The 23882-nt window shown below is 45.2% G+C and overlaps 2 protein-coding genes across 7 annotated transcripts in view; one reads left to right on the top strand and one right to left on the bottom strand.

Annotated features, from left to right (window-relative positions):
- The window catches only part of BRD3 (bromodomain containing 3), a 35708-nt gene extending 25068 nt beyond the window's left edge, over positions 1 to 10640 (top strand). For all 5 annotated transcript variants that reach the window (XM_028715473.2, XM_028715469.2, XM_028715474.2 and 2 more), the window contains 4 exons: positions 751 to 992; positions 2860 to 3152; positions 4101 to 4229; positions 6096 to 10640. In XM_028715473.2, the coding sequence (XP_028571306.2) occupies positions 751 to 992; positions 2860 to 3152; positions 4101 to 4229; positions 6096 to 6208 (777 nt within the window). In that variant the 3' untranslated portion in view covers positions 6209 to 10640. The remainder of the gene's footprint in view (positions 1 to 750; positions 993 to 2859; positions 3153 to 4100; positions 4230 to 6095) is intronic.
- Positions 10641 to 12711: 2071 nt separating this feature from the next.
- BRD3OS (BRD3 opposite strand) lies at positions 12712 to 18007 on the bottom strand. Of its 2 annotated transcripts, none has more exons than XM_077922271.1 (2): positions 17828 to 18007; positions 12712 to 14811 (listed from the first exon to the last, which is right to left on the bottom strand). In XM_077922271.1, exon 2 carries the CDS (start codon positions 13969 to 13971, stop codon positions 13717 to 13719), a length of 255 nt encoding a protein of 84 aa, XP_077778397.1. In that variant the 5' UTR covers positions 13972 to 14811; positions 17828 to 18007; the 3' UTR covers positions 12712 to 13716. The 2 variants fall into 2 exon arrangements, with proteins under 2 accessions (XP_077778397.1, XP_028571276.2); XM_028715443.2 differs by having other exon boundaries at positions 17824 to 18004.
- Positions 18008 to 23882: the final 5875 nt, after the last annotated feature.

Below are 23882 nucleotides of genomic sequence, written 5' to 3'. Positions count from 1 at the left end.
CTCCTAGTACATTATAAAATGAAATTACAAGTTACCAAAAAAAAGCTTGGCTAAACAATTTTTAGCAGGCACCAAACGCAGTGTGTCTTCCTCACTCCCCTGGTGTCAATGCATTGGGAATATATCAGACAGGCAAAGCTGGGCTTCTTGCTTTCCCACCCTACGTCTGCAGGGTTGTTTGAGAACTGACACCTCCATGGGGAGGGGACCACATCTGGTGCCTCTTTGAGGGTTGTTGTTGTTTTTTTTACAGTCAAGTGGTATACAAATATTATGCAATCAATCAATTGGGAGAGGGGGGTATGAAGCCACTGCTATCCATGCAGTTGTAGCCCAGATCATGGCAGGCACATATAGAGCCACCACACATGGGGTGGTGGAGGGGCTAGTTTTTGGTTCTCGCCAATGGTATTTTGCCAGGAGCACTGCTTGGTGGTAGCCCCTGTAAGATCCTGCAGAAGGTGCAGCCAGTGGTGAGATGATTTGTAGATTTGAGAGAACATTGGCAAATATCCCTCAGCCACCAGGAAAGTAAGATAAAGGTAAAAGGGAGAGAATTTCACCCAAATTTGATAGTTGTTGAATGTGATTTCTTTTCTCATTAATTGATGGAGAATGATCAAGGTGGGGTGGGAAATGCAGGAGGGATCCCCCCGGCACAATTTTAGAGTGGCTCATTCCCTCCAAGGGAGCTGGCTCTGGAGCAATATGGCCACCTTAAGCTTTTACTCTTCCATCTTCCCCTGCCAGTTGAAGGCTGTCCACGAGCAACTTGCTGCTCTCTCGCAAGCCCCCGTGAACAAGCCAAAGAAGAAGAAGGAGAAGAAGGAAAAAGAAAAAAAAAAGAAAGACAAGGAAAAAGAGAAGGAGAAAGAGAAGCACAAGGCAAAGGCTGAGGAGGAGAAGAAGGTGAAGGTCACTCAGCCGGTGAAGCAGGCCCAGCAGAAAAAGCCACCGGCCAAGAAGGCCAACAGCACCACCACCGCAAACAGGTAAAGGGGAGATGTGTAGTGGTCTGGGGTCACTGTTTCTGCAGCATGGTCCCTGTCTCCGATGTTACGGCCTAGGACCCTCGTACCTATGGGACCTCCTCTCCTGGTATGCCCCACGGAGGACCTTAAGGTCCATAAATAGCAACACCCTAGTGGTCCCGGGCCCTAAGGAAGTTAGATTAGCCTCAACCAGAGCCAGGGCCTTTTCAACACTGGCTCCGGCCTGGTGGAACGCTCTGCCTCATGAGACCAGGGCCCTGCGGGATCTGATTTCTTTCCGCAGGGCCTGTAAGACAGAGTTGTTCCACCTGGCCTTTGGCTTAGAATCAATTTGATTCCCTTCCCCTCTTTTCCCCCCTTTCTCCTCCTGTGAAGAGGCTGCATCCTAATGTTTTAATGTTGTAACTTAATCTTTTAAATTGTATTTTAATCAACTTGTTTTTATTATTGGTTGTTAGCTGCCCTGTGCCCGGTCTTGGCTAGGGAAGACTGGGTATAAATAAAAATTTATTATTATTATTAAAGCCACCCAATCGGCATTGAATGGGGGCTTTTTAAGTCACTGAAATGTGGGAATTAAACTCTAGTTCCCATTTACAGAGTTACGCAGAAGAGAGCCCAGGTCGTCTGACCCTTTCATTAGTTCCCTTTCCCTCCTATTAAAAAAATATGCAAGACACTCCCTGTTTAAAGCTTAAATAACAAACAACTTTTACTCAGTGTGCTTGCACTTGTTAGATTAAATATACAAGGCAGGCAGATGTTACTTCCATTACTAATACATATTACACCTAAGACAACAAAAGACCGCTGCAGACTGACCTAACCCTGAGGTAGACAGCAGCATAACGGAACATACCTGCTGCTCCAACTGTGAAGACTGTTAATAACTGCCATAACTGAACCAACGGAAAATAACTGCCTCGGCCTGTGACATCACAGAGTTCTATAGCCCTTTGTGAGCGTTAACCCTTTTACTTAGCAATTTGGATGCTTCATCCCACGAAAAAAGAAGCTTCCTCCTGCTCTGTGCTGACTGGAACTAATCTGAAGGAAAGGAGGAGTTGGTCACAGAGGATCAGCTCCCAAGTTTGCATGGGAAAGCCCCCCTGAGGAGGAGGTGGTTTTGGGGGGATTTTTTAAAAAAAAATTATTTTAAAAATTTCTTGCGTTACAAAAGTACGGGTGTTGTCTCTATTTCCATAGAGTCTTTTCTACAAATCAGTTATGTTCAGTGTGAGACATTGATGTTGTACACAGTATAAAATTGGGAGGAGAAGAAAGAGGAGGGGAGGGGGTGGTAAACATAACATTATTTTACTTAAGTGTATAAAAAGTGAGGTTTTGGTATTGGCGTGACTTGGGCCACCTGCTCCTTATAGCACTGCAGCTCCAGCCCTTTGTAATTACTTGCCACATTGTGTGTGTGTGTGTGTGTGTGTGTGTGTGTGTGTGTGTGTGTGTAAGTTTCCCCAAAGTGTGTGACCCATTTGTTTTATGGAATATTAATAGCACATTTGCAGAAATTGTTTAAGGGGGCTGAAACCAATGCTAGCCCTACTCCGTGTAGATTCACTGAAATTGATGGCCATGATGAACTTGGGTACAATAATTTCAGTGTGTCTACTCTGAGTAGAAATTAGTTGGGTACTGCTCCTCATGTTTGGTGCTTGTAGAAATGTTTTCACTGGAAGTGGAAAGCGAGAGGGTTTGGTGAGTAACACAAGCAGGGAAGGCAGCCCCTAGTTATTCCCTGCTCGTGTTGCTCACCAAACCCTTTCTCTTTCCATTTCGCCACAAACCTCCCTCCCCTCACAGTGGGGAGCAAATTAACTTTGCAGGCAATAATAGCAAAGTAACTTTGCAGGCAGCCGAAAAAAGGCGGGAAACAGGTTCCTGTGGCCTATGATTCGGATGAGGAGGAAGAGGGACTCCCCATGACCTACGATGAGAAGCGCCAACTCAGCTTGGATATCAACCGCTTGCCGGGGGAGAAGCTGGGCCGGGTGGTACACATCATCCAGTCAAGAGAGCCCTCACTCCGGGACTCCAACCCCGATGAAATTGAGATAGATTTCGAAACCTTGAAGCCTACCACGTTACGGGAGCTGGAGAGATACGTCAAATCCTGTTTGCAGAAGAAGCAACGGAAGCCATTCTGTAAGTGGAGGGAGCCTTCCAGGAGCCATCCTGAAATGAGCAGGGCCATATCTTAATTATTTTTATCTACCTATATATTGCATTCATATCCCACCTTTCCCTCCAAGGAATTCAAAAAAGCATACATGAGTCTCTTCCCCCTCCTCATTTAATCCCACTCATTTAATTCCCACAACAACCCAGTGAGGTAGGCTAAGCAACAACTGGTCCCAAAGGTTGTAAACAATGAACTTCTTTTATTTTTAGGGGGTGGCCCACTTCTCAGTGCCAGAGGCTATGCTTGCATGCAGAAGGTCCTGGGTTCATTAGAGATGCCATTCAGGTTTAAACCTGGGACCTTCTGCATGCAAAGCAGATGCCCTGCTACTCAGCTATGGCTTTTCCTCTAAACATGGCATGATTCTAATCCTCATAGTTCTGAGGAAAGGGCTGGATTATTTAATAGGAACATAGGAAGCTGTTTTATACCGAGTCAGACCCTTGGTCCATCCGGCTGAGGGACATCTATGCTGACTGGCAGAAGCTCTTTCCCCAGCCTTACATGGAGATGTCACTGGGCATTCAACAAAGCAGGTGCTCTACGATCTAAGGCCCTTCCCTCACTCACAGTGGCATAACATGGGTTGTCAGCACCCAGGACAAGGTCCAAAACCCATCTCTCTTCCTCCATCTCCTCTGTGTTTGCCTTGACCTTCCCCACCAGCCTGTCAAAAGAAGCTTCCTTCAAGGCTGTTCCCCCAGGGCAACTGCCCCAATTGTCCCCCACACTACTCCACTTCTCAGGTTTTGGAGTTGGGGAGATGCAATTGCATAACCCACAAGAGGCCATCTGACCCTCCCCCATCCAGCATCTCTTGGGAGTCATTGGCATGAGGATGCAAAAGACAATGGTTGCTGACTCTTCCTTCTCTCTCCACATGTCACCAATTGTGCCTTTCTCCACCGCAGCTGCAAGTGGGAAGAAGCAGGTGGCAAAGTCGAAGGAGGAGATTGCTCAGGAAAAGAAGAAGGAGCTGGAGAAGAGGCTTCAGGATGTCAGCGGGCAGTTGAACAACAACAAGAAGCCTGCGAAAAAAGGTGAACAAAACCTCCTCCCTTCCTGTATGCATTTACTAACTGCATCTGATTCCCTGTTTTGTCCTCACAACTTTGTGAGGTAGGTTAGGCTGAGAAGAAGGGGCAGGAGAGTGTGACCGCCCCAGTAGACTTCATGACCAAATGGAGGATTTGAACCCATGCCTTCTTGGTCCTAGCCTCTGACACTCCTGATTCCTGCATTGCAGGGGGTTGGACAAAATGATCCTTTGGGGCTTGCAGTTCTGTGATTCTAACCACTATACTGTGTTGGCCATTGTGAACCTGCAGCCTTCCCTATGCAAAGCTTTGCATGCAGGACCACCTCTCCTAATATCAACCATCCTGGCCATTGTGCACATTATCTGAAGCCCTTCTTCACGTGCCTCCTCCACAAGCGAACTGGAGGGTGGCAACACAAGAACAGACCTTTTCTGTGGTGGCTCCCCATTTGTGTGATGCTCTCCCCAGAGGCACTCGCCTGGCGCCTTCACTGTCTATATTTAAGCACCAGATAAAAGCATTCCTCTTCTCCCATGCCTTTGACTAATTAAACAATCTATGGACTTTTAAACTGAGGAGGGGGATGTTATTGTTTGTAACTATGGGTTTTTGTTCATTTGTTTTTATATTTTAAACCACCCTGTGATACTTGGATGAAGGGCTGTATAGAAATAATAATAATAATAATAATAATAATAATAATAATAATAATAATAATAATAATAATAATAATAATAAATGATGTCCAAGTACATAGGAAGATGCTGTTGGATCATGCCAAAGGGAGCCCATCTAGTTTTGTATGCTGTTTTCACAGTGACCACCCAAATGCTACAACTGGAAGCCAGTAGGTAGGATCTGAGCAACAGCAACTCTCTCCACTTGTGATTCCAAATAATTGGCATTCCAAAGCATAACTGACAGTGGTGGAAGAGCATAGCCATCTTGGCTGGTTGCCATTCATAGTCTTCTCCATGAATTTGTCCAACCCTCTTTTGAAGTCATTGAGGTTGGTGGCCATTACTGCCTCCTGCTGGAGTGAGTTAACTATGTCCAGAATTAGACTTCATCACTCCTGGGGATTTTTATTTAGGGACCTAACAGGGAAGGAGGTTTTGTTTTGGCTGCATTCACACAACAGTTTATTCCACTTTAATGATGTTCCCCAACCAATTACAGTTGAGCTTCCACATGGTGTAAGAGCCAGTTTCGTAAATCTAGAGGAACATAGTACATATTTAGCACTCATTTCTGTGATGCCAGAAAAAATCCATTTGCAGCCTCCTTAACCCAGAAAATCATGGGAGCAAAGAGATAAAATGTGGGGCAGTTACACCAACCATACAGTTCTCTTCTGCCATTTTCATAGGGAGAATAATGGGGGAACAGAAGTGTGCATGTGCAGAAAGGGTGGAGGAGTAGCACTGATGCCCAGTGACATTTGTCATTCCACAACTGGTACGAATGAAATTTAGCACAACGTTCCAGTATATTGGTTTAAAAAGCTACAGTGTCATAACTTAGAGGGTAGCTGGAGGTTTTTAAGCAGAGGTTTGATAGCCATCTGTCATGGATGCTTTAGTTGGTATTCCTGCATTGCAGGGAGTTGGACTAGATGACCCTTGTGGCCCCTTCCAACTCTACGATTCTTTGAGTCTATGATCCTTCTAATGCAACAGGTACTGCAATGTGAAACGAGTGTTAGAATATGGGACAGAAGCACTAGTGTTTTCATCCGGGATCCTAATTCAACGTTCCACACGTCTGAATGCACTATTTTTAGCCTAGAGAAGTTGAATCTTAAATATCCAGGCTGAAGATTGCTTTCACCTAAAATGCTATTTCTTTTCTCATTTCTTTTGCTAGAAAAATCTGGCTCCACCCTTTCTGGAGGCCCCTCTCGCCTGAGCAGTAGCAGCTCCTCGGAATCGGGGAGTAGCAGCTCAAGCTCCACTTCGGACAGTAGCGATTCAGAATAAAGCAACAGACCCTTAAACGCTCCCGGACAGCGAATGGACGTCTCACAGGCACTTGCCCCGGAAAGTTCTGCAGCGTCCCCTTTTGCTTCTTCCTCGTTACTATATTTTTTTAAAAAACAAACCAGCCTGCTTTCTTGCAACAGGACCAGCTCTGCATCTCATTCCACCCCTCTACTTTTAATTTTTCTTTTAATTCAGTGTTATAAAACCTTCCAGAATTTAATTTCCTCCCCCTACTTTCCCCACCCAGCTTTTATTAGGTTGCAAGATCTTTTTGGGGTGTGTGTGTGGCTAGACTTTTTAAGGCAAGAACTTTCCCTTGCATATAAGGTCTCTAAACTTTTTTTAAAAATCAAATCATTGAGACGTCTTTTGGTGACCAACAGCAAGAGATGTGGGAACTGGAGAGATGAGTAAAAAAAATGTTTGCGAGATGTAATATTAAAAAAGGGGGGTGTTTTTGGTAACTTTTCTCTCTTACTCTTCCCTCCTCCCCCATGGAAATTCCTTTTTAATACAGCCCAAGGCTCAGCTCAGTGCTGCTGCTGATGCGGAGTGGGGAACTTTATAAATGGGGTGGGGTGGTGGGGAGGAGAACCTCTCTGTAAAACGGTACTGTATCTGAAAGACGTTAGCTTTTGAAGTAGTTGATTGTATTTGTTGCTAGCACTAGTATTCCTAACCTCCAAGGGGCCCAATCCACCATGGAATGCTCCTGGGCATGCCCCCTTCTCTCAAATGAGAGGGAGGTGTACAAAATGCACCTCTCCCATTTGTTTTGGTGGGGTGGGAGTACAGAGACCATGAGCAGACCTTCCTTGTGGATTGGGCCCTGCGTCTACATGTGTGCTGAAGAGCATCATTATATATATATATATATAAATATATTATATATATATGAGGGAAGGAGGAGAAGAAAGCTCACGTACTGTGGATTGTTTTAAAAATGTACCTTTTTAGATATTTCTTTTAAACTTTTTTTTAAGTAAAAAAAATTGATACTAGAGATTTGTGCTTCTGTTATGAGAGGTTGGCTGACCTATTAAAGCTAGCAGATGAAATTGTTGAAACTCAAAAAACAAAAAACTGATTTGGCTACAGGATGGGAAAAGGAGAGGTTGTTGTCGCTCTGGGTGTGTGCATAGAGGAGGTTGAGAGGCATACAATACACATCACAAGCATTAGCTTTAAAAAAAAGTCTGGGAATGGTCCAATCCCATTGTGCACACCTAGAGCGCAGGAAGAACGTCACTGATGTAGAACTCTGGGTGAACCCAATGACCTTTTCTCGGCAATCTGCAAACCTTGGTTGGTGCTGGTGCTGGGGGTAGTAGTCCTTTCCAGTTTTGCTTGCTGTTGTTAAGGCTCTGTGAAGTATTGGTTTGCATCCAACCAAATTCCCCTCAAAAGTAGACCCACTGAAATGAATGGATCTAAGTTGGTTGGGTACCCCTTACTTTCACTTGGTCTGCTCTAAGCAGCACCACATTCACATCATACATTTAAAGTGCTATGAGACCACTTTAAACAGTCATGGCTTCCCACAAAACATCCTGGAAACTGTGGTTTGTTCAGGTTGCTAAGAGTTGTTAGGAGACTCCTCATCCCCTTCCAGAGCTGCAATTTTCAGAGTGGTTTAACAATCAATCCCTCTTCACAGGTAACTGCAAACCATAGTTTTGGGGAAGGAATTGGGGGCTTGGGGTATAAGCACCATGAACAAACTAATTCCCAGAATTCTTTGAGGGAAGCCATGGTGGTTGAAAGTAGCACTATAGTGCTTTAAATATGTGGTGTGAATGTGGCCTAGGACTAGCAATTGGATACACCCCTTGATTTAACATTTGTACAATATTCTGTAGCGATGGCTTTTAAAAAACGAAACCCTCTCACCCTGGTCAGTCTGTTACTTGGGACCTTTTCTATGTGATGTCATTCAGTCTCTTTGCCCTAGGTCCACATCATCCTTTTGTTGAGGTAGGAAGTACCGTGGTACCTCTGGTTACGTACGTAATTCGTTCTGGAGGTCCGTTCTTAACCTGAAGCACCACTTTAGCTAATGGGGCCTTCTGCTGCCGCCACGCCGCCGGAGCACAATTTTTGTTCTCATCCTGAAGCAAAGTTCTTAACCCGAGCTACTATTTCTGGGTTAGCAGAGTCTGTAACCTGAAGTGTGTGTAACCTGAAGCATATGTAACCTGAGGTATCACTGTATTCACATTAGCCAGTGAGGCATGGGGCACCACTGTCCAGTTTTTGTGAGGTCCAGACTTTTGAGAGGTCCGGACAACATATGGAAGCCATCTGCATCCTGAGTAGCTGTTGTGGTGTTCCTCCATGAGGAATGTTTGGAGAGCTTCTAACAACACAAACCCTACTGGATCAGACCAATGGCCCATCTAGTACAGTATCCTGTCCTCATGGTGGCACCTGGGCTTAGGTGATGTGATGCCTTCTGGAGGTGACTGGACTCCAAACTCCCATGGCCTCCAGCTAGTGTGACCAACAGCCAAGGATGCTGGGAGCTGGTGTTCACCAGCATTTGAAGGGCACCATGTTGACTGCAGGAGGCAGTCCTTGGTTGCTGAGAAGTTGTTAAGAGCTACAATTCCCAGGGTGCTTAAACAATCAGTACCTCTTCTCGGGGATGCCCATATGCTACTGGGCTAAATTCAAGGTTATTGCATTAATTTACAGGGCCGTTAATAATCTGGGCCAGGGTAACTTGATCACCTTGAATCCCTTATATCGCTGCCCAATTACTGAGCTCTTCAAGGGAGTTGGTAATCCCCTGTGACTTGGATGCATGGCTCATGTCAACCAGGAGCCATGTTGCGTTCAGTGTTGTGGCCCCAGATTTGTGGAACTCCATTCCAGTTGAGGTCAGACAGACCCTCTCTCCCTGTTGATCTTAAAGTTCCTAATGAAAACTTTTTTTATTATTATTCCAGCAGCTATTTCAATTTTATAGTTTTAACTGATATTTTTTTAAGAAAATATATTGTATCTTTGTTAAGAGACTCATTGTAGTGGAGTGGTATATAAATTGTTTAAATAAACATAAATTGTGATATTGTGATAGGAATAGGGGGTTTCCTAACAACTCCCAGCACCCTCAACAAAGAACAGTGTCCAGGATTCTTTGGGGAAAACTATGCCTGCTTAAAGCGGTATCTTAGCGCTTTAAATTTATGTGGTCTATGTTAGGTCCTATCTACACCATACACTTAAAGCATTACGATACAACATTAAACAGTCATGGCTTCTTCCTACAAAGAATCCTGGGAAGTGTGGCTTGTTCAGGGTGCTGAGAATTTCTAGAGACCCCTATACCCCTCACAGAGCTACAATTTCCAGAATTCCCTGTGAAGAGGGATTGACTGTTAAACCACTCTGGGCACTGTACGTCTGGAAGGAGGAATAGAAGGATTTCCTAACAACTCTCAGCACCCTCAGCAAACAACAGTTCCTGGGATTATTTGTGGGAAGCTATGCCTGTTTAAAATGGTTATATAAGAGTGTGCTGTAAATGTATAGTGAGGATGTGGTTAACCATAGAGCCAATTGCTTAACTTAAGGGCACATTCTTGGCTTAGCGGGTCACTGAGGTGCATAGTTGAGACCCAAGCAAAGCCCCCCAAATAGGAAATGAATTGGGGGGAGGGTGAATCTCTCTTGATTCCTTTTTAAACCCTTTTTTTCTAACAGTGGAAAGAAGCTCTTAAGACTGGAAAGCTACTTCTGTGTTGTGAAAGTGCAGGTTTCCCAAATAAACCTTTTACCTCAAAGGAAGGGGGAGGGGGGGTACACTGGGGTGTGTGTGGGGGTGGGGAGAGATAACAACACTTTTGTAAGATTCATCAATTTTTCTAGAAACTATTTTCTCCAGTCTGGATCCCTGCACTTTTTTCAAAAGACACACTCCATAATTAACTGTCCCTTGTTTTGTTTTTGTCTTCTTGTATATACAAGTAACTTTATTTATTAACACCAATGGTCACTTAAAAAACAAACTATCCTGCATTTTGAAGAGTGACAGAAGAAGAAGAAAAATGCAGATTTGTCTTGGTATTTTTTTTTAAGAAAGAAAAACAAAGTTCTAAAGAATTGGGAGTACTTTTAATTTAAATGTATTTGACTTTAACCAACAGGTGCTATGGCTCTTTGATAGTTTCCTGTGCTGGGTGCTTAATTCCTTATTTGTGTATTCAGGGGTTTTTTCCCCCCAGGGATGCGTTTAGGGTGGGGATTTGTTTGCTTTCTTTTTTTGTACAGACTTTGGACTTGACAGGTATTAGTACCTTCCAGATAAAAGCATGATTTATTTGTATATTCCTAGTTACCCCCCTTTCCAGGTCAGTCTCTGTATCTTTAATTGTTTTAAAAGTAGAACAGTTTGGAAAAAAATAATAATAAAGGAACAAAGACCTGATTTATTTATGTATTTTTTGAAGCAAATGCCACTTCTGTAATACACACGTTTGTAAAGCCTTGGGGGTGGGGGGTGGGCAAATGTGTGATGATCACAACTCTGTTTTCAATTTATTGTGCAGCAGAGTTAATAAAAGTTGTAGGATTGGAAGTTGCAATGCAGAAATCACAACTAAAGAAACCATGACAGATGGTCATTCAATCATTGCTTAAATTCCTCCAAGGAAGGAGAGTCCACCACCTTCAAAGGGAGTCTGTTCCACCATCAAACAGCTCTTACTGCCAGAAATCTCCTTGCAACTTGAAGCTATTGGTTTGGGTCCTAACCTCCAGAGCAGGAAAAAACAAGCTTGCTCCATCTTCCATCATTTCTCCTCTTCTTTGGGCTAAAAACACCCAACTCTTGTAACCATTCCTCACAAGTTAACCTAAGGTTTCTTTGGGGTTGCGAGACCAATCCTTTTTTAAAGCCATTGATGTTGGTCGCCATCACTGCCTCCTGTGGGTGTGAATTCCATAATTTAACCAGGTGCTGCATGAAGGAGGACTTTTTAAAAATCTGTCTTTAATCTACAAAAGGACCACATCTGGCAGCACAGCAGAGGTCCCAAGCTGCCCCAATCTTTACCAAGGTCTACAGAGGAAGGAGGAAGCTTGGGAGAGAAGTAAAATCAAATCTGGGCAGATGAGATTTTGCTGTTTTTTATGCCAAGTTAGGTCCATCAGTTTCCACTCGACCACCCAAGGCAACCAAGATCTTGCTTGCCCTTCATCAGCTAACTCCCACCCCCACCGCACCATGGCAATGCTAAGCTCCAACCCATCTCACTAGGCTTTGCTCCTCAGTTCTTCACATCTCGGTGACTTGGATCTAAAAGGGTTTAGGTTATACTTCCAGTTCCCACATCTCAGCAGTAGGGTCCAAGAAGCTGCCTCTGCAGGGTTGCCAGACCTCCAGCTCTCATCTGAAGCCTCCTTTTTCTGAGCCATAGGTGGCCGGTGGAGGTATTGAATCTTCAGGTGGGAGGGGAGCCTGGGAGGACCTGGGTACAAATTATAGCATAGACACTATGCAGTGTGTGTCCACCTCCCCACGTCTCTCCCCATTAACCATCTGCAGGACCTTCTGGGGTGGCATCACCCTAGGCTTCAGGTTGGGGCCTTGAAATCTCAGCATCTGGGATTCTCTAGACCTGGCAGCTGTTGGTTTCAATGACTGGTGGCAGCAATGCTTCTGCATACCAGTTGCTGGAAACCACAAGGATAGGGGACTGCTCCTTGTGTTCAAATCCTGCTTGTGGACTTCTCATGACCACTTTGGGAACAAAATGGACTAGATGGGCCACTGGCCTGATCCAGCAGGCTCTTATTTTCTTATATTGTTCCAGTCCTGTGGTTCATTTTATCCTGTTCCTCAAAGCTCAGAATGGTGTAGGTAGCTGTATTTTTGCCCCCCTCCACCAGTTGTGTCCTATCAACTACCCTGTGAGGTAGGTTGCATCTTGCAGAGCTACATCTTTCCCCCTAAAATAAAGTAATATTCTAGTCCTTGTAGTTCTAAATAACTAGTCTGAATTAAATAGGAGCATAGGAAGCTGCTTTATGCAGAGCTCAGACCCTTGGTCCATTTAGGTCAGTACAGTCTACACTGACTGGCAGCAGTGGTGCTCTTGAGATTTTAGGCAAGGGGCATTCCCAGCTATCCTTGGAAATGGCATTCGGGATTGGGACCTTCTCCATACAAAGCAGGTGCTCTGCCACTGAGCTGCATCCCCTCCCCTAAATTTAAGTCAGGGTCTGCAGGGGGGTGGAGGCCTAGAGAACCTGATTAACCAAAGTGTGTGACATGGAACATTTGAAAGCTGTAGAGCTGGAAAGAACCTCAAGGGTCACTACAGCTGCTCCTCTTGCGCCCTACCCAAGAGGCAATAGGAACTCCCAGAATGCCATAATTCCGGTGCCTGTCCAAGCTAAATTGAACTGACAATCTCTGCAAAACAGACTTTGCATTTGGCAGTCAGAGTGTGTCCACACAAAGAAGCAATAATTTGCTGCAGCCACTGACACAGGTATCCCTTCTTCATTTTTAATACTGCAAGTGATGAACAAAAGGCATTTGGCTGCAGAGAGAAGTGTACATCTTTAAAAGAGGTTTTTTTAAAACAAAACTTCTGAACTGTTCCCAGCCACTTCCATCCCCAAGACCTAGCGTAGTTCTGTTAGCACATCAACAAGTTAACACAGCAGCAATTTGACAGTCCTGGCCCTAGAAAGCAAAGTCCAAGCTTGCATTCATGCCTGCTTCAGTGTGAGAGGATGAATGGGACAAACTCGTGTCCATGAGAGATAACCTATTCACTTCAATTGCCTGCCTCCCTTAGCAAAAGAGAAGTGCTCATGCAGGTGGGTTATCATATTATTTTCCAGATCCTGCTTGTTTTAGAAGGAGACAGCTATGTGGACATTTAGCAGGCGAAGCTGGCATGGAAATGGGTGGTGGTGGAATGCCTCCTGTTTATAAGCAGCCAGGGGTAAAGGTGTGTTAGAGCAGGTGTTTTGAACTGCACTTCCTACCTCCCCAAAATGGCCCCTATGTGACTCCTCTCCAGAACAGATGATTGGGAATAAATCTTTGCCTACATCAGCACCACTTAAAACAGATAGGGAGATTGTGGCTCTCAATGGTGATGTCAGGTGAATGGTACAGGGTAACATCTGGAAGACCCCGGGCTCCCCACCTTCAAATTCCATCTGTAATGGAGAGTCCTGGGTGGGATAGGGGTGGGTGAGGGAGGACGAGACATTCACTGTTGTCTATCAGGAACAGCCTTTCGCAGAGTAGCAGCAAATGAAATTTCAAAATTGATTTGGACAGATTCAACGAATGTAGGCAAACCTGAGGCCCCTGAAAATCCATTTCCCAAATTGCTTCGGGAACACCATCCAAAAATGCAGTAGAAGATAAATAGAGCTACAACATAAAAATAAAACTTTTTTTTTTAAAGGAAAACCACTTTCTGGGTCCATTTTGGTTAGCCTAGAGATTGGGCTCGCTTGCTCACTCTTAGCTCTTGAAATCACATCACGCTGCAAAACCTGGATTGTCCAGTATCCCTGGGGATGTCCGCTTTGTTCTTATCCCGCACCAAGATCGCCTGGTTGCCATATTGTGAGTACCACATGCTGTGGCTCCTGTTCAGGTACGTTCCTGGTGGCAGAGACTCAAGTTGTTGCTGCTGCTGCTGCCAAATCAGCAAAGAGGCATCCCTGTACCGGAGACGAGCATAAGTCTCGGACAAAGCTTTCTCGGCCAGGGGTGGCCGTCCACTCATCCCCACGGCTACCACCTGTTCACAAAATATGAAGGAAGCCTTGTTGCCATTGTCTTCTGGCTGTGGCTCAGGGCTTATAGGGGAGGTGTTCTGGGCTAGGAGAGAAATGCTGCCAGACACAGCAAGTGCAGGAGGCGTAAGGGCGGCCTGTGGTCACAACAGGAATCACTCCAGCTATGGACACATCATCAGAAGGCGCTTGATTCAAAGGGCAAAAAACAGGCTCCACCCAAGTCTATTAGGCTCCTGCAATCCAGTTCTGCCCTGGAAATTCTCACGAGTCCATATAACGCAGAAGGGTTAAAGGTTACTCAGAACCATGAGGACCTTCATCTTAATCTTAAGGAGAGGGCTGTACCAAGATGGTAGAGTCCTGATACAAGAGACAGCCCATTCTCAAGAGTCCTTTTGCACCTTCCCTTGCATCTCTTCCTTGCTGTGACCTCTTTCAGCCCCCCTCACCCACCTCTGCTTCCTAATCTTGTCTACCTTTTGAACTCACCTGCCCCAGTTTATTGCTTCTTCAGGGACTGGAGAACAAGGAGCCATCAGGACTATTCTGGGAAATAGAGGAGTATGGGTGATGTTCTTTTTCAAGTCAAATGGGGAGGGATTTGATGATTGATTCTTGAACTTGACTAAAGGACAGTTTGGTATTCTCTTGCTTGCTCAGAGGATGGAAGTCAAGCTGAGTGTAGATGACACATGTGTTTCCATGGAGAGAGAGTGCCAGAATGCTGGATGCTGGGACCATCTCCAGAACTGGTTGTGGACTTTTTCTACTCATTGCCAACTGGGCTGGGATCAAATCCAAGTCACTTCTCTTTGATAAGGAAGAATCTGCAGAACAATCAGAGATAGTTAGGATACGAGAATGCAGGAGCATAGCAGAGATTGATAAAAAGCATTCCAGGTTTTTGGCATATGAACATAAGCTGCCTCCTAATGAGTCAAACCACAGGTCCATCTAGCTTAGTACTGTCAACACTGACTGGCAGCAGCTCACCATAGTTTTAGGCAGGGGACATTTTCAGGGCAAAACTGGATTGTAGAAGCCTCAGCACTAATAGACTCAGATGGTCCTGGTTGCTTTGCTCTTTGAGTCAGACTACTGGTCCCGCTAGCTTAGTATTGTCTACACAGGCTGAGAGTAGTTCCTCAGGTTTCAGGGGCAGGCCTTTTTGGAAGTGCTGGGGACTGAACCTGGTACATTTTGCATGGAGAACGACTGTTCTACAACGGAGCCACAGGCTTCCCTCCAAGCACAGTTATAGCCTAGCAGTAGAGCACAAGTTTTGTACACGAAAGGTCCTGGGTCCACTCCCCAGAGGCATCTCCATGTAGGTCTGGGGCGGAAAAGACTGCCAGTACTGAGTTGTTTGTTTTGCTTAATTAACAAACTCTACAGACTTGCTTATTCAGCCAATCGATAAATCTCTGAAGTGGTTTACACACAGCAGTCTGAAATATTTATAAGAAACACAGATAAAACTAACAAACTTTAAGAACAAGGAGACAACAACAAATTATCAAAACAGAGATAAAGTCAACAGATTTTAAAAACAAATGCTAATTATCAAAACATAGATAAAGTCAACAGATTTCAAAAACAAACACTCATGACAAAACAACATGTTTGGCTTGACTCGGCTAAGCAAAAAGCTTGGGGGAAAGTGCCTTGTTTTAAGACGCCTGAGTTTCTTTCCTAGAGGACTTACAAGGAGGATGCTTTTTTAACATGTACTTTGATAAGAACATAAGAAGCTCTTGCTGGATCAAGGCAAAGGGGGTCCACTGTCAAAACAGCATCCTGTTCTCACAGTGGCCAACCAGATGCCCCAATGAGAAGACCACAAGCAAGAACTGAGAAGAACAGCAGCAACTCTCCATCAACTGGCGTGCAGAAGCAGCCTGCCTCTGATACTGGAAGAAAGACCATAAGAAATGCCCTGCTGTTGGATCGGACCAATGGCCCATCTACTCCACCATCCTGTTCCCACAACAGCCAACCAGATTCCTTAATGGGAAAACCGCTAGCAGCACCCAAGTGGAACAGCAACTTTCCCCATTTTTACCAATCCATCTCCTTTATTGGCATGCAGAGCATATGAAAGTACAGTGGTACCTTGGTTTACGAATTTAATCTGTTCCAGAAGCCAGTTCTTAAACCGAAAGCGTTTTTAAACAGAGGCGTGCTTTCCCTAATGAGGCCCCCTGCTGCAGATGTCCTTCCACTGTTCAGATTCTGTTCTTAGACCGAGGTAAAGTTCGCAAACCGGGACACTACTTTTGCTTTTGTGGAGTTTGTAAACCAAGTAGTTCGTAAACAGGTACAGTGGTACCTCGGGTTAAGTACTTAATTTGTTCCGGAGGTCTGTTCTTAACCTGAAACTGTTCTTAACCTGAAGCACCACTTTAGCTAAAGGGGCATCCTGCTGCCGCCACACCGCCAGAGCATGATTTCTGTTCTCATCCTGAAGCAAAGTTCTTAACCCGAGGTACTTTTTCTGGGTTAGCGGAGTCTGTAACCTGAAGCATATGTAACCTGAGGTACCACTGTATAGAAGTCAAAGCATAAAACTGGAGTTGTTCATAACGCTAGTCCTGCTGACAGCAGAGACCCACACTGCAATAGGTGGATTTTGATGCTTTTGCTGTCGACCACAGCAAACTATGGCAAGTTCTTAAAGAAATGGGAGTGACTGGTCACCTCATCTGTCTCCTGAAAAATCTCTATGTGGGACAAGAAGCTACAGTTAGAACTGGATATGGAACAACTGATTGCTTCAAAATTGGGAAAGGAGTACGGCAAGGCTGTATATTGTCTCCCTGCTTATTTAACTTATATGCAGAATTCATCATGCGAAAGCCTGGACTGGATGAATCCCAAGCCAGAATTAAGATTGCCAGAAGAAATATCAACAACCTCAGATATGCAGATGACACAACCTTGATGGCAGAAAGTGAGGAGGAATTAAAGAACCTTTTAATGTGGGTGAAAGAGGAGAGTGCAAAATATGGTCTGAAGCTCAACATCAAAAAAACTAAGATTGGGGCCACTGGTCCCATCACCTCCTGGCAAATAGAAGGGGAAGAAATGGAGGCAGTGAGATATTTTACTTTATTGGGCTCCATGATCACTGCAGATGGTGACAGCAGTCACGAAATTAAAAGATGCCTGCTTCTTGGGAGAAAAGTGATGACAAACCTAGACAACATCTTAAAAACAGAGACATCACCTTGCTGACAAAGGTCCGTATAGTTAAAACTATGATTTTCCCAGTAGTGATGTATGGAAGTGAGAGCTGGACCATAAAGAAGGCTGATCGCTGAAGAATTGATGCTTTTGAATTATGATGCTGGAGGAGACCCTTGAGAGTCCCATGGACTGCAAGAAGATCAAACCGATCCATTCTTAAGGAAATCAGCCCTGAGTGCTCACTGGAAGGACAGAACCTGAAGCTGAGGCGCCAATACTTTGGCCACCTCATGAGAAGAGAAGACTCCCTGGAAAAGACCCTGATGTTGGGAAAGATGGAGGGCACAAGGAGAAGGGGACGACAGAGGACGAGATGGTTGGACAGTGTTCTCGAAGCTACCAGCATGAGTTTGACCAAACTGTGGGAGGCAGTGGAAGACAGGAGTGCCTGGCGTGCTCTGGTCCATGGGGTCACGAAGAGTCGGACACGACTAAACGACTAAACAACAACAACAAAGGACGTCCCTGCAAACAACCCTAAAGCTGGGAAGAGGCGGGCAGGGGGTGCAGAAAGAGAGACGTCGTTCAGCCCCCTTCTTCCATCTTCCTGTCCTTGCTGACGCGCTTAAGGGTCCCCGACTGCGGTCACTCACCTACCTCCCGGCCTCCGTCGGGGCGTACAGCCGCGGCCAGGCTGCAGGGCCCGGCGCCTCTTCGTCCTGCTCCTCCTGCGCGTTCTTGGCGTCCCCGTTTGTCTCTACGCTACGGAGGAGGAGGTGGCAGCGTCGACGGGCGGCGCTCCGAGCCTCTCCGCCCACTCCTGGCAGAGGGAGGAGGAGGGAGAGGCTGGCTGGCAGAGCCGCCTGAGCCCGCCCCCGTCTACCGCGGCTTCAGAGCTAGTTCCGCCCGCGTGCCCTAGCCCACCCTGGCCAGGAGCCCTGGGGGCCGCACTGCAGGTCCCGGAGGGCCACAAGGAACGGGGCGCGGCCAGAGGAGGAGTTGGGCACCTGCGTCTTCCGCGGGGGGGGGGGGGGTCTTTGCAATGCTAAAATCTGCAACAAAGAACTCTCACCTCCCCAGCTCAAACCGCAGTTTCCCCCGATCCGGTGGGGAAGAAGGCCTGACAGTTCAGCCGTTGCGATGCCCATTAAGCTTTGCAGAGTTGAGCTGCCGGGAAGGTTCCACCCCTTATGTAAGATGCTGTAGCGCTGCTGAGTTCTCGTCCCTTTCACCAAATGAGGATGCTGTCAAGTAAAGAGCCCCTGGAAAAGATCCAGTTTTATTAAGAGATCTTATGCACCGAATAAGCGCCAAACAAGGTCGGGACACCATGGATTCTTTTGTAAACATGCCGTTGAAGCATTTCTCCAATGCTTTGTGGTGTGAAAAAGTAAAAATAAAAGCCCATAATGTCAATAAAAGAGAGAATGTAACAATTCAAGAAAACCCGGAGGATTTATACTCTGTGTGTGTGTGTGTGTGTGTGTGTGTGTGTGTGTGTGTGTTCGTTTAGTTTTTTTAAAAAAATTAAGAGCTTGTTTCAGCTGAATCCATCCAGGGAGTTTCTTCCATAACAAGACCAATCACTCAGTATTGTCCACACAGCTCTTCTGAATTTCAGGCTGTGTGTGTGTGTGTGTGTGTGTGTGTGTGTGTGTGCCTTTTGCCAGCCCCATTGAATATGCTGCTGGGGACTGAACCTGGGACCTTCTGCATGCAAAGCGCAGAATCATAGAATTGTAGAACTATAAGGGACCCCAACTGTCACCTAGCCCAACCCCCTACAATACAGGAATCACAGCTAAGGAACCTCTGAAAAGTGGCCACCCAACTTCTGCTTAAAAACTTCCAATGAAGGAGCATCCAACACCTCTTATCGTCGGAAAGTTATCAGAATCTCCTTTCTTGCAGTTTGTATCAATTGGTTCAGGTCCTTCTCTCCAGAGCAGCAGGAAATAAGCTTCCTCCATCTTCTATGTGATTGTGACAGCCCTTTAGCTATATGAAGATGGCTCTTCTCCCAGTTTCCTCTTTTTAGGCTCGATGACATGAGGATGCTAAAAGTATCTTAACAACAACAGCAGCAGAAACAATTCCCTCTAGCAAGAATGCTTCAAATAACGAGAGATAGAAAAAGTACCAAGAAGACGGAACAATACCTGCTAGCCACCAACAAGGGGCAGCAGATCTGTTCTCTACACAAATCTACACAGATGCCCACCTTTGCCAGCTTGGTGCCTTCGGGAGGGACCAATAGGATTTGAAGTCCAAAACATCTGGAAACACCAGCTTGGCAAAGTCTGCTACAATTCATTAAAGACAAAGTGGCTTCTCCCAAATAATTCTGGAGTGTGGTTTATTGAGCGTGCTGAGAGTTGTTAGGAGACACTCCCCCCCATCTCCTCCCAGTTCTACAATTCCAAAGTAGTTGAACAATCAAATCGCTCTTCCCAGAGAACTCAGGGAATTGTAGCTCTGAGAGGGGAATAGAAGAAGAAGAGGAGGAGGAGGAGTTTAGACACAATATCCCGCCTTTCACTCCCCTTAAGGAGTCTCAAAGCGGCTAACAACCTCCTTTCCCTTCCTCCCCCACAACAAACACTCTGTGAGGTGAGTGAGGCTGAGAGACTTCAGAGAAGTGTGACTAGCCCAAGGTGACCCAGCAGCTGCATGTGGAGGAGCGGGGAAGCGAACCCAGTTCTCCAGATTACGAGTCCACCATTCTTAATCACTACACCATGCTGGCTCCCATGGTGTCCTAGAGGGGTGTCCTAGCAACTCTTGGCACCATTAACCAATTATAGCTCCCAGGATTAGTGGGGGAAAGAAGCTATTTAAAGCTGGTTTTGACCTATAAAGCATTAAACAGCTCAGGACTGCAATACCTCAAAGATTGCCTCTCCCCATATGAAATGACCTGGACCCTGAAACCATAATTTGAGGCCCTTCTTCGTATGCCTCCGCTGTGAGAGGTTCAGAAGGTGGCAACACAGGAAAGGGTCTTTTCTATGGTGGCTCTCAGGAAGGCTCACCTGGCACCTTCATTATACATTATTAGGCGCCAGGCAAAAGCTTTCCTCTATAACCAGGCCTTTGGCATTTAACTGTAACCTTTTTAAAGTATGCAGGATTTTAAAATGTATTTATTTTTCCATTTGGTTTTAATGTACCTCTGTGTGGTTTATTGCCATCTGTTTGTTTGGTTGTAAGTCACTTTGGGTTGGCCTGGCCAAGGTAACATGACTAACAAATTAAATAAAACAACAACAGCAACCGCAACAACAGCATGGTATCCAATGCTATTTTTCTAGAAAAAGATGTGATGGAACTCACCATGAATGCCTCTCTTATTCTCTTATAATGGCAATGGCACCCACCTGAGAGGTGCGAGAACAGAGTTTTCCGCCAGAAAAAAAAGTGCTGGTGGTATAAAAGTTTTGTGTAGGTTATGGGAGTTATTTATACCATAGAATGCATTATTATTTATGCTTTAAACATGCTGTACATTGCTTGGAGACATTTGGGTAACAAGCAGTTAAGAAGTCTAATAAATAATATATAATAATAGTCAGTGCTATTTTTCCTCCCTCTTTCTGTTAGTATGACAATGGCACTCACCTGAGAGGTGCTGGAACCCACCTGTAAGGTGCTGGGACTGAGTTCTGGCAAGTTCCCCTTGAAAAAAAACGCCTTGGTAATAATAATAATCCAAATGCCACAGTTGTGTACCTTCAGGAGTTTGCTAATGGTGGGAGGTGTGAGAAGGAAAAGCAGGTGGAACTTATATTTGCACAGGAATCTACATTTCAACCATGCAAATTTCAGAACATTCTGAACACCTGCCCACTTCTCTCTGTCTTCCATCCATCCCACAGCTTCCATTATCAACAGCTACTAACTATCATAATTATGCTCTGCCTCCACAGCTCCTGAATCCCAGTTGCTGGTAACCACAGGAGGGGAAAGAGCTCTTGTGCTCCTGCTTTCAGGTTTCCCATAATGGGCATCAGGCTGGCCACTGTGAGAACAGGAGGCTGGACTAGATGGCCACTGGCTTGATTCAGCAGAACTATTCTTCATATCTTACATTCAAGCAAGCAAGCAAGCAGCAGAATCACATTTCCAGATGCAGGCAAGAATGGGGCCAGTAAAAGTTGTGGTCTGGGGAGATTATTCCCCCCCCTGTTTTATTAAATTTGCTTAGTAACGTAACATTATTATATATATTCTATATATATTCTATATATATTAATGTTATGTAGTTAGGCATTGTAGTATGAATGAATTTTGTTCTGTATTCTTTGTTTTATAGAATGTCTGGGGCAGTGGCGTAGCGTGGGTTGTCAGCACCCGGGGCAAGGCAAGTAATTTGCGCCCCCTAACCCATGGATTTGCACCCCCTAACCCGTGGATTTGCGCCCCCTAACCTGTGGATTTGCCCTAACCCCAGATGTTGCGCCTGGTGCGGCCGGCCCCCCCTGCACCCCCCACGCTATGCCACTGGTCTGGGGAGATTCTTGAGAGACAGAAAACGAGGCCTGGAGGGTTGCATCTGGCCCCTGAACCTGAGAATCTGAACACCTGGGGTAGGGATTCCCACAGCATTTTGTGAATTCACTCATGGGAATAGCTTGTTGGTCTCTCTTTAATGTGATGCTGGAAGATCCATCAGGGAAAGACTTGAGACAATCTTGAGAGGAAATCAATATGTTGAGGCTGCTGGTGCCAATGCAGCCTGAGTTTGGACGAGAGAGAGAGAGAGAGAGAGAGAGAGAGAGAGAGAGAGAGAGAGAGAGACTTTGCCAGAGTCTCATCCAGTTGCTTTAGAAAGCTTTTTATAAACAGTCATTATGTCTACAGCACAGCAGGGAGTTATTCACAGCTTGCTGCCTTACCTGTATGTGAACACAAATATGCCGAATCAATTGGCAGGGTCTGAAAAGCTGCAAACATCCCTTTTCAAGGCAGAACCAGGGAAATGCAGCTGTAGCAATAATTGTTCCTATAATAATAGAATTGTAGAGTTGGAGGTAACCCCAAGGGTCATCTAGTCCAACCCCCTGCAACGCAGGAATCTCAACTAAAGCATCCATGATAGGTGACCATCCAACCTCTGCTTAAAAACCCCCCAACTTGAATCCATTTGTTCATGTCATATCCTTCAGAGCAGCAGAAAACAAGCTTGCTCTGTCTTCCATGTGACAGCCTTTTATATATTTGAAGGCAGCTATCACATCTTCTCTCAGTCTCCTCTTTACCAGCCTAAGCATACCCAGTTCCCTCAACCAGAGTCATAAGGTTTGGTTTCCAGACCCTTCATCATTTTGGTTGCCTCTTCTGCACATGTTCCAGCTTGTCAATATCCTCCTTAAATCGTGGCACCCAGAACTGGATATAGTACTCCAGGTGTGGTCTGACCAAAGCAGAATAGAAAGGTATTTTTACTTCCCTTGATCAGCACACTATGCTTTTGTTGATGCAGCCTAAAATAGCATTTGTGAGTTTTTTTTTGCTGCTGCATCACATTGTTGACTCATGTTAAGCTTGTGGTCTACTAAGACCCCTAAGTCCTTTTCACAAGTACCAATCTTATATTGGTGCAGCTGGTTTTTCCTGCCTAATGGTAGAACCTTACATTTGTCACTGTAGAAATTCATTTTGTTAGTTTGGGCCCAGTTCTCCAATCTGTTAAGGTCATATTGAATCCCAATTGTGTCTTCAGCAGTATTGGTTACCCCTCCCTGTTTCATACAATCTGCAAATTGGATGAGCATCCCCTCAATTCCTTCATCCAAGTCATTTATAAAGATGTTGAACAACAATGGGTCCAGGACATAACTCTGGGCACAAATCCACCTAACTATCACCTTGTCCAGCCCACATTTTACCAGCTTCTCCACAAGAATATTATGGGGGACTTTGTCAAAAGCCTTACTGATATCAAGATACTCTATATCCACAGCATCCCCCTGATCCACCAAGCTTGTAACTCTATAAAAAAAACACAAATGAGATTCGTCTGGCATAACTAGTTTTTGATAAACTCATGCTGGGTCTTAATAATCACAGCATCCTTTTCTAAGTACTCCCAGACAGACTGTTGAATTTCCTGTTCTATGACCTTTCCTGGCAATGATGTCAAGCTCACCGGTTGGTAGTTACCTGGGACTTCTATTTTCTCCTTTTTGAGGATGAGGGCAACATCTGCCCACCTCCAATCTGCAGGGATCCCACCTGTTCTCCAATAATGGTCAAATATTATAGACAGGGGTTCTGAGATTACATCTGCAAGCTTCTTTAGTAGCCCTGGTTGCAGCTCATCAGGCTCTGGAGATTTGAATTCATTTAAAGTAGCTAGATGCATCAGACCAGCAATGCACAGACTTTTAATAACAACAATAATAAATCTGTTGCTTTTCAGCTCCAAAGGGGTCCTGGCACAGATTAGAGCTATAAATGATAAAACATAGTCACAATCTATAGAGATGCGATACAAAAGGGAAAACTGACTGGGAGGGTATAGGGCTGGAAACATTCTTAGTTACAAAGAGAGCTAAAGCAATCTCCCTTTCTGAACTAAAACTGGAGACATACTGTCAGAGCATGCCAAGTAAGAATTGCAGCTCACACACGATCAGGATTGCTGATCTAGGGGTGCCTCATGACTGGAAGAAAGTTGCCTAGAAGAGCGGACACTCATGCAGAGACTCAA

Source organism: Podarcis muralis, chromosome Z (assembly GCF_964188315.1).
Source record: "Podarcis muralis chromosome Z, rPodMur119.hap1.1, whole genome shotgun sequence".
Lineage (NCBI taxonomy): Eukaryota > Metazoa > Chordata > Lepidosauria > Squamata > Lacertidae > Podarcis > Podarcis muralis.
This window is presented reverse-complemented; position numbering and strand designations above follow the sequence as displayed.

What these genes read in the sequence shown, in the direction of transcription:
- BRD3OS (XM_077922271.1), bottom strand. Translation starts at nt 13,971, where the DNA reads ATGAGTGGACGGCCACCCCTGGCCGAGAAAGCTTTGTCCGAGACTTAT.